The sequence below is a fragment of the Lontra canadensis genome, unplaced genomic scaffold (assembly GCF_010015895.1).
Source record: "Lontra canadensis isolate GAN:19392208 unplaced genomic scaffold, GSC_riverotter_1.0 scaffold115, whole genome shotgun sequence".
Taxonomy (NCBI): Eukaryota; Metazoa; Chordata; class Mammalia; order Carnivora; family Mustelidae; genus Lontra; species Lontra canadensis.
Window position 1 is genome coordinate 4,655,610 of NW_022631109.1, and position 18,697 is coordinate 4,674,306.

The 18,697-nt window shown below is 57.2% G+C and overlaps 1 protein-coding gene across 1 annotated transcript in view; it reads left to right on the forward strand.

Annotated features, from left to right (window-relative positions):
• The window catches only part of CD82 (CD82 molecule), a 49,309-nt gene extending 30,920 nt beyond the window's left edge, over positions 1-18,389 (forward strand). Inside the window, exons 4-9 of the mRNA XM_032840671.1 lie at positions 4,142-4,266; positions 4,405-4,479; positions 13,357-13,458; positions 16,490-16,696; positions 17,127-17,210; positions 17,465-18,389. Coding sequence (XP_032696562.1) covers positions 4,142-4,266; positions 4,405-4,479; positions 13,357-13,458; positions 16,490-16,696; positions 17,127-17,210; positions 17,465-17,542 — 671 coding nt within the window. The 3' untranslated portion in view covers positions 17,543-18,389. The remainder of the gene's footprint in view (positions 1-4,141; positions 4,267-4,404; positions 4,480-13,356; positions 13,459-16,489; positions 16,697-17,126; positions 17,211-17,464) is intronic.
• The last annotated feature ends 308 nt before the right edge of the window (positions 18,390-18,697 follow it).

Sequence of the window (18,697 nt, forward strand, 5' to 3'; positions counted from 1 at the left end):
TTCTAGTCGTCCTTGGGGCCTCGCCCAGGTCCTGTGCTGACTTCTCTGCCCCCGGGGCTCCCCCTCTGCAGGGGTTTTTGGGAGGAATTTTCTTTCCCTCCCCACACAAATCTGCTGTTGTCTGGAGAACACTGGGGGTTGAGGGAGGCTTGCTGTCCCAGCCCGGACCCCTTCCCTCAGCCCTGACCTTGAGAAAGCCTCTTAGAGTCTCTGTCCCTCCATTTGCCAGCTCAGCGAGATGTGGGCCACACTCCATCCCCGGTCAGTTTAGAGAAATGTAGGAAAGGCTGGGAAAGACAAATTGTCAGAAGTCCAAGCTGTGTCTGCTCTGTGCCTGGCACCGGCTAGGTTCTTTAGGCCTCTGGACTGAGGAAGAAGACGCCGGACATAGCACCCACAGTCTGGGTTCATTATGGGGCTGGCAAGGGGCCAAGCATTTTGCCCATGAAAATTGCCTTGATCCCTCGGCCGCCCTGTGAGGTAGGAACTGTTCCTGTCCTGCCTGACAAATGAAGAGACGGGGCTCAGAGAAGTGATGTCCCTGGCTCATGTTCCCAGAGCTTCCAGTGATAGTTATGAGACTTAAACCCCCAGACCTTTGGTCCTAAATGCTGCCCTTGGTAAGGGAACCACAGCATGGAAGCCCCTTCTCTCACTCTTGAAGAAGGAGGAAAGAAGCCCAGGGCACTCCTGCACAGATGGTAAGAGCCCTTCCCTATCTACCCCCTGCCTCCCCCAGGAAGCCTGCCAGGCTTGCTGCACTGACCTCATGGATGCCCTGAGGTGGACGGGAGGCACAGCTGAGGGCCCCAAGGAGCACAGTGATGCCACTGCCCTCACTGAGTGTGTCCTTGGCTCAGTTCCCTCCCAGCTGCCGCTGAGGCAGCAGGTTTGGACTCAGGCCCATGACAGCTGCTTGATTTGAATAAAGCGGAATCAGGCTGGGATGGGTGATGGAGAGGCCACACCTGTCACTGTGGCCCCAGGGGGCTAGGCCTCCCCTCGGACCTGAAAGGAAGCAAGGATGAGCCACCCTCCAGCCACATCCGATGCAGCCTGGGGCTCTTGGCCCTGCCTCCTGCTGGGGGTTGGGGGGCTGCAGACTGTTCCCCTGTTCTGGGGTGAGGCTCTGCATTTCCCACCCCAGTGGGATGCCCATGCTCCCCACGCCTTCCCAGCCTGGGATGCACCCTCCTCTGCCCTGATTAGGCCCTGGCTCCCCACTTCCTGTCCTGGGCCACACCCAGCAGGCACTGCGCCAGGGGGCAAAGTCTCGATTCCCAGCTCACCCTCTGCATATCTGTCCCCTGCACCTTGCCTCAGGCTCCAGGAACCTCTTCCTGCTCCTCCTGCCTCCTCCCTGTTCAGTTGGAAGACTATCCAGCTGCCAGAAAGCAGAGGTCCCCTAGATACACTGGTACATGCACCCAGAATGTTTTCATAAATACAAGAGTCCCGGGCCCACCCCAGGGGATCAGACTCCATTGGCGTGCGGGCGGGGGGCCTGGAGCATTGTGGTTTTTAAAAAGCTCCCCGGGTGATTTCCTCAGGCAGCCAGGGTTCTGAAGCACTGATCCAGCAAGAGAGAAGACTTGCTAAGAATCACACAGGGCTGGAACCCAGGGCTCTGACTTACTACGGACGTTCCAGGCCCACATGACACAGCTCTCCCCTCAACCTAACTGGTGAGGACTCCCTAACTGGGAGTCCATGGGGTGAAGTGTGTCTGTCCCCATTTCACAGTGGAGGAAATGGAAGCACAGGAAGGGAAGTTAACTTGTCCCAGGACACTCAGCCAGGAGTGGGAGCTGGGATGTGAACAGGGGCATGGCTCCTGAGCCCCCATACCCCGAGCCCCAATATACTGCAGGGTTTTCACACTCACTACACAGTCCTGCCTTAATCAGATCTTGCTCTGTGGTCAGGAGCACAGACTCTGGAGCCAGGCTGCCGCGGTTCAAATCCTGGCCCTGCTACCTCCTAGCTGAGTGGTCGTGGGCAAGTTACTTCACCTCTCTGGGCCTCTTCATCTGGAAAATGGGGATAATCATCAAATCTATGTTATAAGGTGGTTGTGAGAAATGAAAAGTGTTTTGAACAGCTTCTAGTAACTAGTCAACCCTACGGAAGTGATGGAGTTGGTAAGAACATCTTGAAGATGTAGGATTTAGTTCCATTTCACAGAGAAAGATACAGAAGCCAAAGGATGGGCTGCCCAGGCTCAGATCCTGTTCACAGGAGAGCTGGGATGGGAACCCCTTTCTTGTTGCTTCCGGTCCCTTTCATTTGGGGCCACTTCTGCCTCTCTGGCACCTGCCAGGCCCGGCAAGACCCAGACGTTTCTGCCGTGCACAGTGGAGGGCCTCTCCAGAATGTCCACTTGGCCCCTTCCTAAGTCAGGGTACTCAGATCGGGGCCAGCCTGAGATCCTGGGTGTGGTCAGGGACTGGTGTCCGCTGGATGTTCTGAGAAGCTGAGACCCTGCAGCTGGGCTGGCCTCCTGCGGGAGAAGCTGAGTTGGGGAGGTCTCAGCCCTGGGTCTTGCCTGCTGGGCTTCTGGGTGGCCTCTTAGCCTGGCTGGGCGTCAGGGCCCTTAGGGACAAATCAGGATGTAAATCCACCCTCATGGGCCTGGCGTGGACATGAAGCGATGTGGAAATGAAGGGATGGTCTGGATAGAGAGCCTTGTTCTAGCAGGCACGTAGTGGATTCCAGACTCTGCCAAATTTCTTTTCTCTGGGAGTCATCCCTGGGAGGAACCCAAACCCAGGAAGCTTAGAAAAAGTGGCGTTGGATGGCCTCCTCCTGACTATGCCAGTTGCTGAGAGCAGGGCGCTGAGGACCTAGAATGAAAATGGGAGCTCAGTGCCAGGAGCCCCCCACGCTCACCCCAGCAGGGGCACTGCTTCCCCACTCCCCTCCCTACCCCACCTGCCTGGGGGCTCCTGTGTGGAGCTGGGGGGTAGGCAGCCCTACCCTGCACCCTGAGAGCGGGGTGGGCTGGCCAGGGCTCCTCCCGAGCTCCAGAACATTTCTGTTTGTGACCAGAAAGTGGGGCTGAATCCGGCCCTCCTGTCCATCCACACTTGAGCTTTGTAATGATTGCTTAAGGGTGCTCAGGGCCCTCGGTGGCTGGGGTGGGGATCTCAGCTTCTCTCAGGCCCCCCCAGGGAGCTGGCCCATGTCCTCCCTGCTGACAGCCACTGTGCCAGCTCTGGCCATACCTTGCCTGGCACATTAAAATTGCAGGTCCCTGGTGGCCTCCCAAGAAAGTCTGTCTAGTTGTGATGGACCGAGGAATCTACTTCCCTAACAGGTTCCCCTGATCCAGTAATGCACTCCAGGCTGCTCGCCAGCCTTCTGGAAACATCTTGCCCCCGCCACCTCCCGGAGAGTACAGGGGCTTTTGTCAGGGGAGTCTGCCGCCCCCTGCCAGGGGGAGGCCCATCTGCCCTGGCTCTTCTGCATCTGACAGCCTCTGGGTACAGGGCAACTGGAGGTGGGCGTGAGTTGCGCCCTGTTCTGGCAGGCGATGTGCTGGGCTTCTTGGGAACTGCTGGTCCAGTGCTCTGACGGAACCCAGACCTTTGCCCACAGGGGCGGCCCCAGAGAGGGTCTCTTGTCATCAGGCATCTCTCTATGTCTCAGGCATATCACAGGTCAGACTCACACGGGCTCACTCTGTCTCGCCTTCTTTAAGTACATCCTAGCTCCTTCCTCCTTGCTATTTCCCCCTCCCTGCCCCTCCCTACCCTCCTCCACCCACCTGCAATGCCTTCCCCTCTCAGAGCTTCACTAGGCTGCTTCTAGGTTCTCTGCTCAGACCAGCCTTTCCCAGCCACCCAGTCCACTCCCTGGCCCATGGTTGTCTACTGGAGCTAGCCTCTGTGTCCCTGTGGCTCTCCCCACAACTGGGGGATCTGTGCTGTGTATTGTCCCTACATCCCGCCCCACTGGGTGGCAGCTCCTGGCCTTGGGGACCTCAGTATTCTGACTCCTGTCTCCCCAGCAGCTAACACAGCGTCTGGTGGGGGCTGAGCCCAAGGGGAGCAGTGCTCGACCTTTGACCTTCCCCCTGATGGTGTGCTTAACGAGGGTGAGACAGCTGGGCCCGACTGAATGTCCTTCTCTCCATCCCCAGAGACCTCCTCCAGCTCACTCAAAGTGGGGGCCTGTGTCTTTATCGGCGTGGGGGCCGTCACCATGTTCATGGGCTTCCTGGGCTGCATTGGTGCCATCAAGGAGGTCCGCTGCCTGCTGGGGCTGGTGAGTGCTGCTGGCCAGCTGAGGGGCACCTGCGTGTGCCCTGGTTCCAACTGCAGGAGTGCCTGCAGGGGTGAGCAGGGTGGGTGCACCCCAGGGGACTGGGCGTGCGGCTGACTCCTTGCTCCTCTGTGTCCCCAGTACTTTGCCTTCCTCCTCCTGATCCTTATCGTCCAGGTGGCTGCAGGAGCCCTTTTCTATTTCAACATGGGCAAGGTAAGCACTCCCCTGGCCCCTGACTGGGCTGGGCTGGACTGGGCCTGCAGGGGGATTGGTCCCAGGGGGTAGGGGAGAGACCAGGGGCTCCTCAGCTGTCTCAGACAAACCCAGAAGGTCCGGTCCCTTCGATCTCCTAGTGAGATGCGAGGGGGCAGCATTCTGGGCAGGGTCGCCATGGGCCTAAACGCAGCTCTACCCCAGCACCTTGTAGCTGGGGTACTGTAGGAAAGCCGCTTGCCTCTCAGGGCCTGTCTTCCCTTCTGCTGGTTCTGGTGAGGATTCAGGGGGATTATCTTAGTAAAAACAAAGCACAGTGCTTGGCATGGTCAACGCCCAATAGATGTTGTTCATCTTGTTTTTATTTAAGCAGCTCAGCAAGTACTAAATCCATGCCACTCATCCATAGATGGGGCACAGGGAGGAGACTGTCAATAAAAAAAAAATTAGTTTTGTGCCACAGGGAAGGCACTCAGCTTTAAGGAAGAGAAAGGCTATCAGGCTGACATTCACTATTGACTTAATCAGAAGTCGGGCTGGAATCAGAGACAATGCTTCTGGCTGTCTGTTCAGCATCCTCCCCATGCCACTCACTAGATCACTCCACTCACCTCATGGTTCCAAAATGGCTGCCAGAGCACCATCAGTGCTGCTGTAGCCAGAACAGAGGGAAATGGGCAGTGCCAGCCCTGGGCCATCCCTTTGATCAGAAAAGCAAGTCCTCCAACAGTCTTCTCCAAATTGGGTCACAAAGGTACCCTGGCTTCAAGGGGACTCTAGAGACACAGGCACAAGGGAGAAGGGAAGCCAGGAATAGCTGTTGGGTGAGCCAGTTGATTGTGACTATCAAAGTTAGCACTTATGGAGCACCTACTGTGTGCACACAGTATCTTCTAGAAGCTTTACACACATTGTCTTATCCTTCCGGCAGCTGGGCGCTGGGTTTCATTGACAGACAGGGGAGACAGGTGTTCAGAGAGGTGTCGAACAATACTGTCAGTAATACAGGGACTAGAACCCCCAGCATCCCTGCGGTTGGTTCAGTGCACACCATGTACTACTGTATGATGCTGGCCACTTTGCTTTCATTCTTTCACATGCTCCGCATGCCTTCCCACTCAGGGTAGCATGAGAATCCCCATCCGACAGGTGAGGGGCTGGGGCACCCAGTCAGCCAGTGGCTGGGTCACGTGAGGGCCCAGAGCTCACCCCAGACGCACTGCACATGGCCGTGCCCCGGATGCCCCTGGGGGCCACCGCTTTCCTCCAGTGCTACAGTTTTTACCTAGCGATCGGGGAGGCGGAGCTGGTGGCTTGTGGGCTCCTAATTTTACCACTCGAAGGTCCGGTTGCTTCAGATCACTTCTTAGAAGGGAGGCAAGCAAACATTACACCAAGATCAACAACTAACACTTTGTGAAGCCTAGAATAAGGCTGCCACCCCCTGTGGTGGGCAGACTGTGCTCCCTCAGTTTTTCCCCCCAGCGTCCTGTGTGGTCATGGGCATGACACCCTCATTTTCAGATGTGGAAGTAGAACACAGAAATGAGGCCCCTTGATCAAAGGTCACACGGCGAGTAAGCAGCAGGGCCAGGCTTTGAACCCAGGCGGCTCCTGGTTCATACTGGTGTGATTTTCATTGCAGTGGCTCCTACCTGAGTCTGTTTTCCTCTTTTATAATCCACTCCTAGCCTCTTTCCCAGAAGTAGAGTTGAGTTCCAACACAGGCGCCGGGTAACTAAAGTCAAAACGAGAGGGACTGGAATGCACACTGGAAGAGGAGAAGCAGTGGCCCTGACGCCAGGACACTAGACACAGTAGCTGAGGGCTAACTTGAATACTGAGCTTCCTATAAGCCAAGGCAAAAGGGGAAATAGTGGTTTCAGCAGATGAAAGGGAGCTCACTTGGCTACCAGATGGGGAGGCAGCATTTAAAGGAGGGCAACTCTTTTCTCAGTAAAAGGATTGTAGGATCTGGTCTTTATTTCTGCCCTGTGCCACCTGGGGCTTCTCTGGGACCCAGTTGGTAGGTCATAATCAGGGTGGATAAGAACTGGGCCCTGGTGAGTTGGGTTCCATGACTCAGAAGGTGGTCGGCTCTGTAGGGGTCTCGGGCAGTCTGGCTTCTCACCATCTGATTTCCCCATCTCATAGTAATAATGATGGCCCCCATCTCTGGCCCCTGTTGAATGCCAACCACATGCCAGGAGCTGAGCTAGTAACTTGATACACACTTCAGTTTTACAAGCATTTTCTAGTTTTAAGAAACTGAGGCAGAGAGCAGCAAAATGACTTGGCCACAGCCACGCATAGCTCAGATGCTTCAGAGTGGAGAATTCTACCCCCATCCCTCTGACCCAAGGCCCATGCCTCCCTTTCCAGCACCCTGCCTCCCTGTGGGCTGGTTTGATCTCCGCTTGGCTGACAGCCAGCAGCTACGCCTCAGTGGCGTCCCACGGCCCCAGAGCAAGGCTTGTTTGGAGAATTAGGACTCCTGACTCCAGTCCAAACTGTCCGTCCTACCCCGTGATTCCCTCCCCTGCCTCCCGCTCCTCCTCCCCACCAGGCTCCATACCCCATGCCCCCTGGTCCCAGCCTACCTCGCCTTGGCCCACCTCTCCTGCAAGGCAGAGAGGGACATTTCCTGGCTCTGCTGGGGATGTTCTGGCAGTGCTCTCTCACTCAAGTTAGAATGATTTATTTTTTCTTTCCCAGCACATTGTAAATCCCGGTGGAAGACTAAACATGTCCTTAATGATGTTTATTCCTGCCGATGAGGTCCAGCTGGGGAGGTGGGCCTTGTTGAGCCTAGAGGAAGAGAACTTCTAGAGGCAATGGGCTGTCCTTTCTCTCACTCTCCAGGCCTCCTGGGCAGGTGGAAGGGACCAAGCCACTGGGGTTCCGCCCTGCCCCTGCCCGAAGTGGTCTTTGGGGATGCCGTTTGTCCCTCCTGTCCTGAGTTCCCAGCAGCCACGGTTCCCGGGGCAGCAACGGGAGGCTGGGGGCCTGGGGCAAGGCACATGGCCTCTTGAGCCCAGGCTTCTGTGTCTCTAAATTGAAGGGAAAAGCGGCTGGGGCCCCACTCCCACCCAGAGTTGAAGAGAGCACAGACCGCAACACTTGTATAAGATAGGGAAGGGGCCAAGGCCTCAACTCCAGGACCCAACCGCCCGTGTTGGAATCGCTGCTCTGAGGCCCTCGGCAAGTTACTCAACCTCTTTGTGCTCCACGCATGTCACTGGTCAGACGGAGGTAACAATACAGGTCCGCTCCCCTTAGGCGCAGTTCTGAAATCCGAGAACCACTCGGAAAAGCAAAAATGCCCTTTGCAGCTCGTTCAGTGGCAGAATCAAACCTGAAGAGAAGCCAGGCTATTTGTGGCCTCTGTGTACCCCATTCAGGGGGCCCTCAGGAATTATGAATGGGAACGAGTGTGGGGTGTGACCCAGACCCCAATCCCTTTCTAAAATTGGAACACTGCTCAGTGCCAAAGCACCCGGGCCCCAAGGCCCGTCTCCCCAGGGCCATCTCCTAGCTCTTTGCTGCGGATTTGAGAGCCCCGCCAATGGGAGGGGCCTGAGTAGCGCCTGGCCCGGGGCAGAAACCTCCTGGACAACTTGGGAGGGCTCACCGGTGGTCACCATCACTAACTTCATTAACGCTCAGTAAGGGCTCAGTAAACAGCAGCTGTTCCTGTTGTCTTTGGTGTTAGTCTTAGCGAGAGCTGTGGGCCAGGATTTGGGAGTGGGGATTCCTTTAGCTCTTTCCTCATCTGACCACGTATATCCAGCCCGAGTTCGGTGGGCCCGGCCCAAGTCTGGGCTTCCAGGGCCCTGTGTTCTAGGCTGGGGTCTGCCTCTGGCTGCCCCAGGGGCTTGGACAACTTGCCCAGCCTCTCGGAGTGCCAGCCGACATCTCGGGGGCCTTTCCCAGCTTTTACGCTCTGGGATTCTGGCTTGTCCTCTCCAGGTAGAGGAGAGTGGGAGAGGGTCACGAGGAGGAAAGGGAGCACTCTCTGCTGGGACGTGCCAGGCACTGGCCTTGGCACACTCATGCAGGCCCTGCTGCTCCCCTGCCCAATGGCCCACAGGGGTGAGGCCGCTGAGGCTACAGTGGATAATGTCAGGGGGCTGAGCAGAACAGCGTGGGGCTGAGGGCTTGGAGGGGAAGGAGCTCAAGTGGGGCTGGGTGGGTGCTGGGGATTGGGGTTGGGGGTAGTGACCCAGCCACACTGCTGTGCCTTTCCTCACCCTGGGGGAGGTCAGGAGCGCGGTGATGCCCTCCCCCCTCTTTCCCTTTCCTACTGGAGAAGCTCAGAGGAGCCAGTGTGCATGCGTCCCAGCGCCCTAACCTATAGGTGGTAAGACGGGTTCCCCGAGGACAATGCTGTTCTGTGAGATGCCTGCTCCCTGTGATGGAAACCTCCTGATCCCCTGGCCGGGGTTGCTACCAGCCTTGGGGTGGACAGCTGGAGCTAGGACAGAGACATGTGACCTCTGTCTTCCCTTTGGGGAAGGGGAAGAAGGCCTCCAGGCGTTCCTTCTGGAAGGGGATCATGGAGAGCAGTGGGATGGAGATTCTTTTTTTTTTTTTTTTTTTTAAATATTTTATTTGACAGAGTGAGAGAGGATAAGAGGGGGAGCGGCAGAGGGTGAGGAAGAAGCAGGCTTCTGGCTGAGCAGGGAGCCCGATTTGGGTCTCCATCCCCGGACCCCCAGATTATGACCTGAGCTGAAGGCAGTTGCTTAACCGACTGAGCCACCCAGGTGCCCTGGGATGAAAATTCTTAAGGTGCTGGGTGCCTGTGTGGCTCCTTGGCTCCGTGGCAGTGGAAGGTGGAACCTGACTCAGACCCCGCCCTCAAGGAGCTAACTGGAGCCTGGGGAGTTCTGGGTTGCTGGTTATGTACTTTGCTGCCCGCTTTCAGGAAAGACTCAGGTGCGGTGACTAGGAATAAACACACCACCCCCTCTGCATCCACCACTACCAACAAGGGCCCTCATTTCTTACTGGGATCCCAGGCTGAAGCCTCAGACCCGCTGTGTCTGCATTCTGGCAAAGCACCTGGCAACATGTCCTGTGGGACCCCCGGGAGAGGACAGGAAGATGTGGGTCTGTTTCATTGCTTGGGCACCTCGTTCTCGAGGGCAATTTGATACCCCGAATAAAGAGCATGGAGAGTGGTCAGGACACCATCCCAAGGAGTGGTTGGAGGAGCCAGAGAGGAGAGGGGGTGGAGGGAGACCCAGTCTGGTCTTGAATATCCGAATGGTTTCTCCAAGGAGAGAGTGATCTGATTTGTTTCAACTGGTCCCCTCTGGAACTTAAAACGAATTGCTTGTATCAGGAGCCTCCCAACCCCTGCAATGTGCCATTCTGTGGGGTCCTGAGTTCCCCATACGGGGAGAATTTAAGCAGAGCCCAGGAAGGTATGGGAAGGGCTCTTACTGAGGTCTCTTTTAATCCTGCCTCTTTGTGAAACAGCTGGCTGCAAGGTGGAGTGAGAGCCCAGCCCAGTGGTAGTGGGGAGCCGCCCCAGAGGGGACAGTGGGATCTGGGCGGGGGGGTGGAAACAGTGGGGGTCGGCTGCGGTTAAGATTGCAGGCTTCTGGGACCTCCCGATCAGGGTTAAAGTCCCGTCTCTGCTGCTCGCTAGCTGTGTGATCTTGGCAAGTCATGCCTCTGGATCTCTTCTCTATTCTGGGAAATGGGGAGGAGGGACCAGGCAGCTTTCCAGGACTGGCCTCCTAGGCGTGTGACCTGAGTGGTTACACAGGGCCCTCCGCTTCAAAGGGTCCATGCTTGGTTTACACTCTGATGCTGCTGTGTTGAAATTCGTAATCCTTTTTAAGCAAGGGACCCTGCATTTTCATTTTGCTCCGGGCTGTAATTAATGTTGCTGGTCCTGGGAAGGACTGGTTGTTTTGTTTGTTTGTTTGTTTTAAATCCTGGGCACAACTCTTCATTGCATAGATAGTAACACGAGGGGCCAGAGCTGGCTGGAGGCTCTGTGGGATCTAGATTTCTGAAGGCTGCCTGTGGGACTCTGTCCCTCTCCGTCCCTTGATCTGGCTCCGGCTCTTCTCTGTCAGCTCCCTTCTCAGGCAGGCAGTCCCCGCAGGCCCTCATGTTGCCCAATAAGCAGAAAGAGAAGGTCACCTTGGGTGACATGCCCATCCTTGAAGCACTCCCTGTGCCCAGTGTTGGGGAGGTGGCCAATGGCAGCCTGGGACTTGCCCATGGCAATGAGAGGGGCAGGGCTTCCGGGCTCATGAAGGGATTGGAGGGGTTACCCCTAAGGAAAGGAAGTGCTGTTTCTAGAAGGGAGAATTGGGTACAGCGCAGGGAGAAACCCCGGAGGCGGCCCCTACAGGGACGAAGGAAGAGAGTGGGCATCTTACCCCTTCCCCTCCCTGCTTGCTCTTGTCTCGGGCATGACCTGGTTGCCAGGGTGACCGCCCCTGAGCTCCCGACTTGGCCTCCTGGGCATGGGGATCCCAAGGCATCTGCTGAGAGCTGAACCAGTCCCTGTGGCGGCCGTTGTCCCTGTGGCCTTGCTGGGTCTCTCAGCTCCCTTCTGGGCTGCAGGATGAGGTGGTGTTTCCATGGAAACCACCCAGCCTCAGTGGAAACCACTGGGCTTCCATCACTTTTCTCATGTCAGGGGACCCGAAATAGGGAAGTATGGGCTGGGGTATAAATAAAGACAAGGTCGGTGGTGGGGGGCGGGGAGGGCAGGTAGGACAGCTGTGGGAGAAGCAGCTGTCCATGCAAATGCCCCTGGGGACAGCCCCCTTCTTTCCGGATCATCCACCCCGCCCCCCGGGGAGAGGAAGCGGAGCAGAGAGGCTCAGGGCAGAAAGACCCAAGCCTGCAGGAGCCAGCCCCAGCTGTAGGACGGGGAGCTAGCCGCTTAGCTTCTCCAGGCCACTCCTTCACACGCTCTGACCTCCTTCAAGCTGTGGCCAAGTGGTTTCAGTGCTGATAGAGCTTTACGGGTCAAAACTCGGGCTCCAGGTCCAAATCCCAGCTCTTCACATGTTGGCCATGTGACCCATGTTGCTGTGTAATCACTCTCTCTGAGCCTTATTTCCTGCATCTCTAAAATGAGGGAACGAGGTAAATCTCTAGGTCCGCTCTGAGGATAAAAATGAATTAATGCACAAAAAGTACTTAGCATGGCTGGTTTCTAACAAGTGTTTGATAAAACTTAGCCGCTGTGATTCGTTGCTGGTAGGAAGGCTTTGTAAATTGTAAAGCTCAGTGTGAGTGAAACGAAGAGTACCACACTGGGTGTTCTGTCAAGAGGGAGAGGGGCAGAGAGCGGGCTTGGGGAGTGGGGCTGGTTTCCCAGGGCCGTGAAGGGAGGGGGCGAGGAGCCAGGGCTGCGGGTCCCTCCAGAGGATGTGGGTTTTCTGAGCTGCCTGCGGAGAGCTGAGGCAGCCCACTCACCGCGTTGTGAGCCGGGCTCTGAAAACCCCTGCCAGGAAGTGTCTGTCCTATATCCTAATTCCCCTTTCTCGGGAACCCAGGGACAGGTTTGTGGCCGTCCCCTCGGTACCCTGGCCTCTCACCCTGGGCTTCTGTGGTGATAGCAGGTGGCTGTGACTCGCTTATTTGTGCTGGCGTGCCAAGGGAGGCCCCTGGACAAGGTCCACAGGAGAGGCCAGGCGGGGCCAGGCTTGGTCTGGCTCTCTGGGTGGAGGGGAACGGGGGGCGGGGTGCCTTGTTCCTACCTGGGGCGCGGGGCCCTGTTCTCAGTTCTCAAGGTTGGTTTCGGGTTTGCCTCCCTTTGCACGGCTGACTTGTTCCTGAAAAGCTGCCTGGGTGCGATCCTCTGTTGAGAGCCGCCCCTGGGGGGCCTTTGGGGTTGAGTCCTTTTGTTCCTGGTGCCCCTCATCTGCCTTCTTTGTAAATCATTGTTTCCTTGGTGGCGTTGAGAAAAGCAGATGCTTCTCTCCCTCACCAACGGACCCTGAACTCCCCCACATAGGATTTGGAGTTCTCAGGGCTGCGGGGCAGGCATGAGGACTAATGGGGAGAGTGTGTGAGTACTGCCCTGGGGCGCGGCATTAGGCGGTGAACGTAAAGCCGTCCGTTATTCAAGTACAGCTTACGTCTGACCTGGCCAGGCTTCACCAGGTATGATCCTTGCTCCCATGACTCTGACATTCTAGTAGAGGGGAGACACTGTACACCCTGAAAAGGAATGAGCTCGTAATGACAATGCAATGAAACAGCAGGCCCAGCCTTCCAGGTTGAGGAGGGCCTGGGAGGGGATGCTGGAGGGGACAGGGAAGGGATATATTCTGTAGGATGGTCCAGGAGGGCCTTTCTGAGGAGGTGACCTTTAAACAGAGCCCTGGAGGAAGTGGACTGGTGAGCAATGTTAATATGTGGGGGAAGAGGATGACAAGTGGAAGAGGAAGTACAAAGGCCCTGAGGCACGAGCATGCCTAGCAGAAAGACCGCAAAGGAGATCTGGGTAATTGAAGCAGAAGGTGGTAAAAAACAGACAATGGTTTGAGAAGAGCGGGGGCCAAACAAGGCTGGGCCTTGTGGGCCACTGACAGGATGGCGGCTTTCTTCCTGAGAGGGATGACAGGCCACCGGAGGGCTCTGAGTGCCAAACAGACTACAGCACAGCTGTGGTAGGCCCCGACTGCCCCGGGCTTCCTGTGATGGCCAGCAGGGGCCTGGCACCCTAGAAGCTCTAGAAAAACAGCTTAGCATGAACAGTAGGATGCTTTTGAGTGTGAGCATGTCCCCAGGGCTGGGGTGGGTGAGGAGAGAGGCCGTTTAAGTAGATGTGACCAAAGGTGGGGAATGGGTTTCAGGAAATCTGACCTTGACCCTTATTCTCCCCTCTGTCTGCAGCTAAAGCAGGAGATGGGCAACATCGTGACCGACCTCATTCAGAACTACAAGGACAGTCACGAGGACAGACTGCAGGAGGCCTGGGACTACGTGCAGGCCCAGGTAAGGCGACGGTGGCAGGGGTCGGGGTGGCGTGAGGGTCCTGGCCCAGTGTGTCTGAGTCTGGGTGTCGTCTGCCTGACTGGATATTCCAGAGAGTTTGTATATGAGTGTGTATCTGTTGCGGGCAAGGTCCGTCTGAGTCGTACCCCTGCCTAGCACCCCAGCTACCACCACAGTCTCTCAGGGGGCCCAGGGTCTTGGAGGCTGCCCGGGGCTCCCGGTGCCCCCAGTCTATGGTCAGAGCGGAAGGGCCCTCCTCTCAAGCCAGGCTGGGGAGTATCAGGAGTCCCTCCGAGGGGTTAAGGAACTGGGTGCCAAAGCTGACGTGCTGACACGAGTCTGAGTGGAGGCTACCTCTGGGCGGGTATTGGCATGGGATGTGCCCGTGGGAACCTTCTGGAGTGAAAGGAATGTTCTATCCCAATCCCGATCCAACTGGCAGTCATGTCAGTCTATGTGTAAAATTTCGTCAAGCTGTGCGTGTGCGTGTGTGTGTGTGTGTGTGTGTGTTCCACCTCAGGTAAGTGAGAGAGGCAGACTGACTGAATGAAGGAATAAGAGAATGACTGATGACAGATTCTGTGACTGACAGGCTGAATGAATGAATGCATGAATGAATGATGGACTGGCGACAAAATGACTGGCTGACTGACTGAACGAACGATGGACTGACTGGCAGACAGAATGACTGACTGTATGAATGAATGAATGACAGAATGAATGAATGAATGACTGGCGGGCCGGCTGACTGACTGACAGAATAACTGACTGGCCCACTGAGTTCCCAGCATGCCCTGATGGCGAGCCAGTCACCACACACATGAACGGACCTCGGGGATCAGGTCCCAGAGGCTGTATGCCCTTGGTGGGGACCCAGCATCTCTGGGCTGCCGCAGCGGCCTCCTGTCTCCCAAGGAGGCACTGGCCATAGCAGTCACTCAGGGCCTGCCTGCAGCTCTGACTGCTGCCTGGCAGGGGGCTGTGGGGTGTGAGGGGCAGGGGTGGGGGCAGCGGGAGTAGGCCGGACTCCACAGCACCAGGAGAGCAGGGTGTCTGGAGACGGGACTCTGTCCAAACCACATGGGTGCATCCCTTTTCTGGGCCGTGAAGAGGGGAGGGTAGCGTTTCCTGCCTCACAGTGTTTGGTGAGGAGGACCAGATAGAGCCGGGACGGGAGGCCTGTGTCCGCTGTGGGGCTCAGTGCCTGTGGGAAGATGTTTTCCTCACACGTTCAGTTTGACCCACAGTTGCTGAGGTTGGGGGGACCCTCATGTCCCAGGATGAACACGTCCCTCCTTCGAGGAGCCTGGGGGAGAGGTGGGTCTCTTGAGAGATGGTGCCCACCCTGCCGTGGGAAGCACTTGACTGGTTGGGGGATTTCAGCAGCCGGTGAGGCCTCTAGATCATTCTGATGTCTGTCAGATGCCGCTTGGCACGGTGGTTAAGAAAGCTGACTGAGTCAGGCCCCTGAGGCTGGGACTACCAGCTCTGCTGCTTGCGGAGCCTGGGTCCCCTCTGGCAAACAGGGCCTTGGACCCGTGCTCGTGTGAGAGGAGTGTGTGAAGCCCGTGGCGCTTACACAGCGCTTTGGTGACCTGTTGGTGATGAGGGTTTATTGGTCCCGCGCAACCCCTAGGACGCAGGGCACGTGGTGGCCGGGGACAGATCTCGGCAAGAGGCAGGGTCGGGGACTCTGCCTGGTGTGGTGGCCAAGGAGTGCTGTCGCCTTCTGATGAGGGTATGAGGGCCTGGGTGCGTCCCTCAGCGGTGCTGGCCTCTGGCCCAGGCTGGAAGCTGCCAAGCATCTGTATGAGAGGACAGAAGGAAGGAAGCTGTCCCAGCCACTGCCTGAGCTTGGCTCGCCCCCTGCTGGTCACTGGGCTGCTGGTCAGGGACCCACCACCCTGAGCTGGGAGGGAAGCAGGGGGGACCACCCACGCACCCAGCGGGGGGACATGAAACTTACCCTGCGAGTCCACTTAATCCTCCCAGGGACCCTGGCAGAGTGGCTCTCGCTAACCCTTTTCCACGAGGAAGCTGGGGCTGGCAGCTGGCCCAGGCCCTCCCCGACTCGGTTCCACCTTCCCATGGGCCTTTCTAGCACAGGCCTAGCTCCTCACATCCCAGCCCTGTCAGGAATTCAAGTCCAGATGTGATCCACAGCCCCTCAGGGTCCCTTCGCGAGCCCCACGGAGGCCCCTTCTGGCCCAGGGAGCCTCAAAAGGCCTTCTTCCCCTCTGGAGCTAGAACATTTTCTCTTCCAAAACACAGAATTGGCCATATCTCCTTTTTCACCTTGACAACCAGGAAGCTCACAGCCAGATCTCAATTCTAACATGTACACAGCAGCTAAAAGTGGAGCTGGCCTTTCCCGAGCCGTCCAGATCAGAGCTGGACCCTTGGCCTGCCTCGTCCTGGGGAGTCCTCCCAGCAGCCCTTTGACTTAGGAACTTAGAACTTAGAACTTAGAACCATTTCTCAGATGAGGAGACTGAGGAAAGCACTTTAACCAAAGTTAAGCTGCTGGTACATGGCAAAGCTGGGATTTGGACTCTAGACCCCACGCTCTTTTTAAAAAAATTATTTATTTCAAGTAGGCTCCATACACAATGTGGGGCTCGAACTCATGACCCAGAGATCAAGAGTTGCGTGCTGTATGGACTGAGCCTGCCAAGCTCCCCGAGAGCCCCCACTCTTAACTGTGTGTTGTTTGCCCTGCTCTGTCCCACTTATCTGTGTCCTGTCTTTCAACTTGAATGTCCCTCCTGTGCTGCTTTGTATTTCTACTGCCCCTGACTTTTTGTCTCTTGCTGTTTTAATGTTTATGATGTATGTTTCCTGGAAGCCCCTTTAAATTCCCTGCGGCTCCCAGAAGCCAGAGTGAAACCTAAACTCTGATCCTGGTGGTTTGCCAGGCCCAGGGTGGGGCCTGAAAGTGGTTGATCTGAGCCTCCGTCCTGGGAGATGCCCCCTCCCCCTGGAGGGCCGCCTGCCTGAGAGCTGTGGGCGTGAGCAGCCGGTCTCCCCGCAGGTGAAGTGCTGCGGCTGGGTCAGCTTCTACAACTGGACAGAAAACGCGGAGCTCATGAACCGCACCAACATCACCTACCCCTGCTCCTGCGAGGCCAGGAGGGAGGAGGAGGACAACTTCGTGGTGAGGAAGGGCTTCTGTGAGGCTTTCGACAGCAACAGGACTGAGAGCAGGAACAGCCCCGAGTACTGGCCCGTGTACCATGAGGTGTGTGGACGGCTGTGGGGCCCGGGTTGGACTTGGGGCACCCTGGGGTCTGGGTACTCAGGCCACTCAGGCTTGCCTGGGCTGCTCCTTAGCTCCCATTTCTTTCCAGCCTCCCTCACTCCCTTCCTTCCCTCTTCCCTTCCTTCCTTCCCTCCCTCCTCCTTCCCTCCTTCTTTCTTTCCCTCCCTCCTCCTCCCTCCCTCCTTCCCTCTCCCCTCCCTTCCTTCACTTAGCTGTTCCCGCCTTTGATTCACCTGTTTTCTTGTCATTTGTACCTGCATCAACATATTTGTTAATTTACGCAGTCAGGGAACACACAGGCCCCGCTCTGCCAGCCCTCTGGGCCAGCAAGCGGGGGGCCTCCCAGCCATTGTGCATGGCGGGGTGAGGCTGCGTGGTGGGTTGACATGGTCGTGTTTTCCCCTCGTAGGGCTGCATGAAGAAGGTACAGGCCTGGCTGCAGGAGAATGTGGGCATCATCCTAGGCATCTGTGTGGGCGTCGCTGTCATCGAGGTCTGAATCCCTTCCCCTCCAGCACCCCCGCCCCACCCCCAGCCCTACCATCCGCGCTGATGGCCTCAGGGAGGCCAGGCCAGCCTGACCGCTGTCCCCTCCCTGGGCGCCTCTGCCGCTGGAGCCACAGGCTGGTCCTGAGGCTTTAGTTGTGGGTCCGGTCCATCCTGCTCAAGCCCCGGGACCCTCGCCGGCCTGCACAGTGAGATGTTGCCCTGGGTCCTCCCTCTGACTCCTGCCCTCTGCCCCCACAGCTCCTGGGGATGCTCCTGTCCATCTGCTTGTGCCGGCACGTCCACTCTGAAGACTACAGCAAGGTCCCCAAGTACTGAGGCGGCTGCTGTCCCCCACCTCCCTGCCAGTCCCCCAGCCTCCTGGCTCCTCAGGGTCTCCAGGCTCTGCTCTAGGCTCACCGCCCACCTCACTCCCTGTGCCCGTCCTGTGCTGGCTGGAGAGGGGAGGCTTTCTGGGGCCTGGACCCGTCTCCCTACCTTTCTGCCTCCAGACTTGAGCCCCAGTGGCTCCGTGGCTGCTTCGCTTCTTGCCTGCCAGGATCCGCGTAGGTCCCCGGAGAGAACGCTCCTGTGGTGTCCCTGCACAGGGGCACGGGGTCTCTGCCCATCTTGGGAGCTGTGTACATGGTGTGGAGAAAGGTGTATTCAACATTGGGGATGGGGGTGGGATTTGGAGAAGGCACCGGGGCTGCCCACTGCGTGGGTAAACTTTTTTTTTCCACTATAAGTCTTCTATCTTTGGTTTTCACATTTTCATCGAAGGTAGTGGGAGAAGGTGGGCTTTACCTCACATTCTTAGGAGCAGCAGCCCATCCTCAGACCAGCTCAGATCAACGGAGGATGAGGCTCTGAGCTGGGCCAAAGAAGGGGCCCCCTGGGCCGGGGAATCTGGACTGGTTCTGGGCTGCTTAGGGAATCAGGGGGATGAATCCCGGGGGCCTGACACAGAGCTGGTCCTGCATTTGCCAGGATCCTGAGTTGTCCAGGGAAGGGTGGGGGGAGGACGCTTTCCCCGGAGAAGCTAGGCAGGCCTGTCCTTTGTCCCCGAGGGAATGGGTGGGTGAGACTGTGCCTTGTAAGGGAGTAGGAAGGGGCTCTGTGCACAGTTCTATAAAACACGTCCAAGATTTGACAAGTAACATTAAAGAGGATTTGTAACGATCCAGCTTGCCGCCTGGAGATGCTGCTTTTGGAGTCCGGAGGACAAACTAGTAAGAGGGGGTCTACCCTCAAGTGGGGCTGGGAGGGGCACTGGTTGGGAGGTGTTTCCGCAGGGCCCACCAGGTGGCGCTGCTGCCCAGCCTTGGAGCCTGGCAGAGCCCAAAGTCACTGGCTTCTCCAGGCTCCTCACCAGCCCCAGCCCTGAGGGTCTCTCACTCCAATGGGAGCGCTGGTGAAAATGCAGGTTCCGGGCCCCGGGGGATTCTGATACAGCAGATCTGGGCTGGGGACAAAGAATCTGCATTTTCAGCA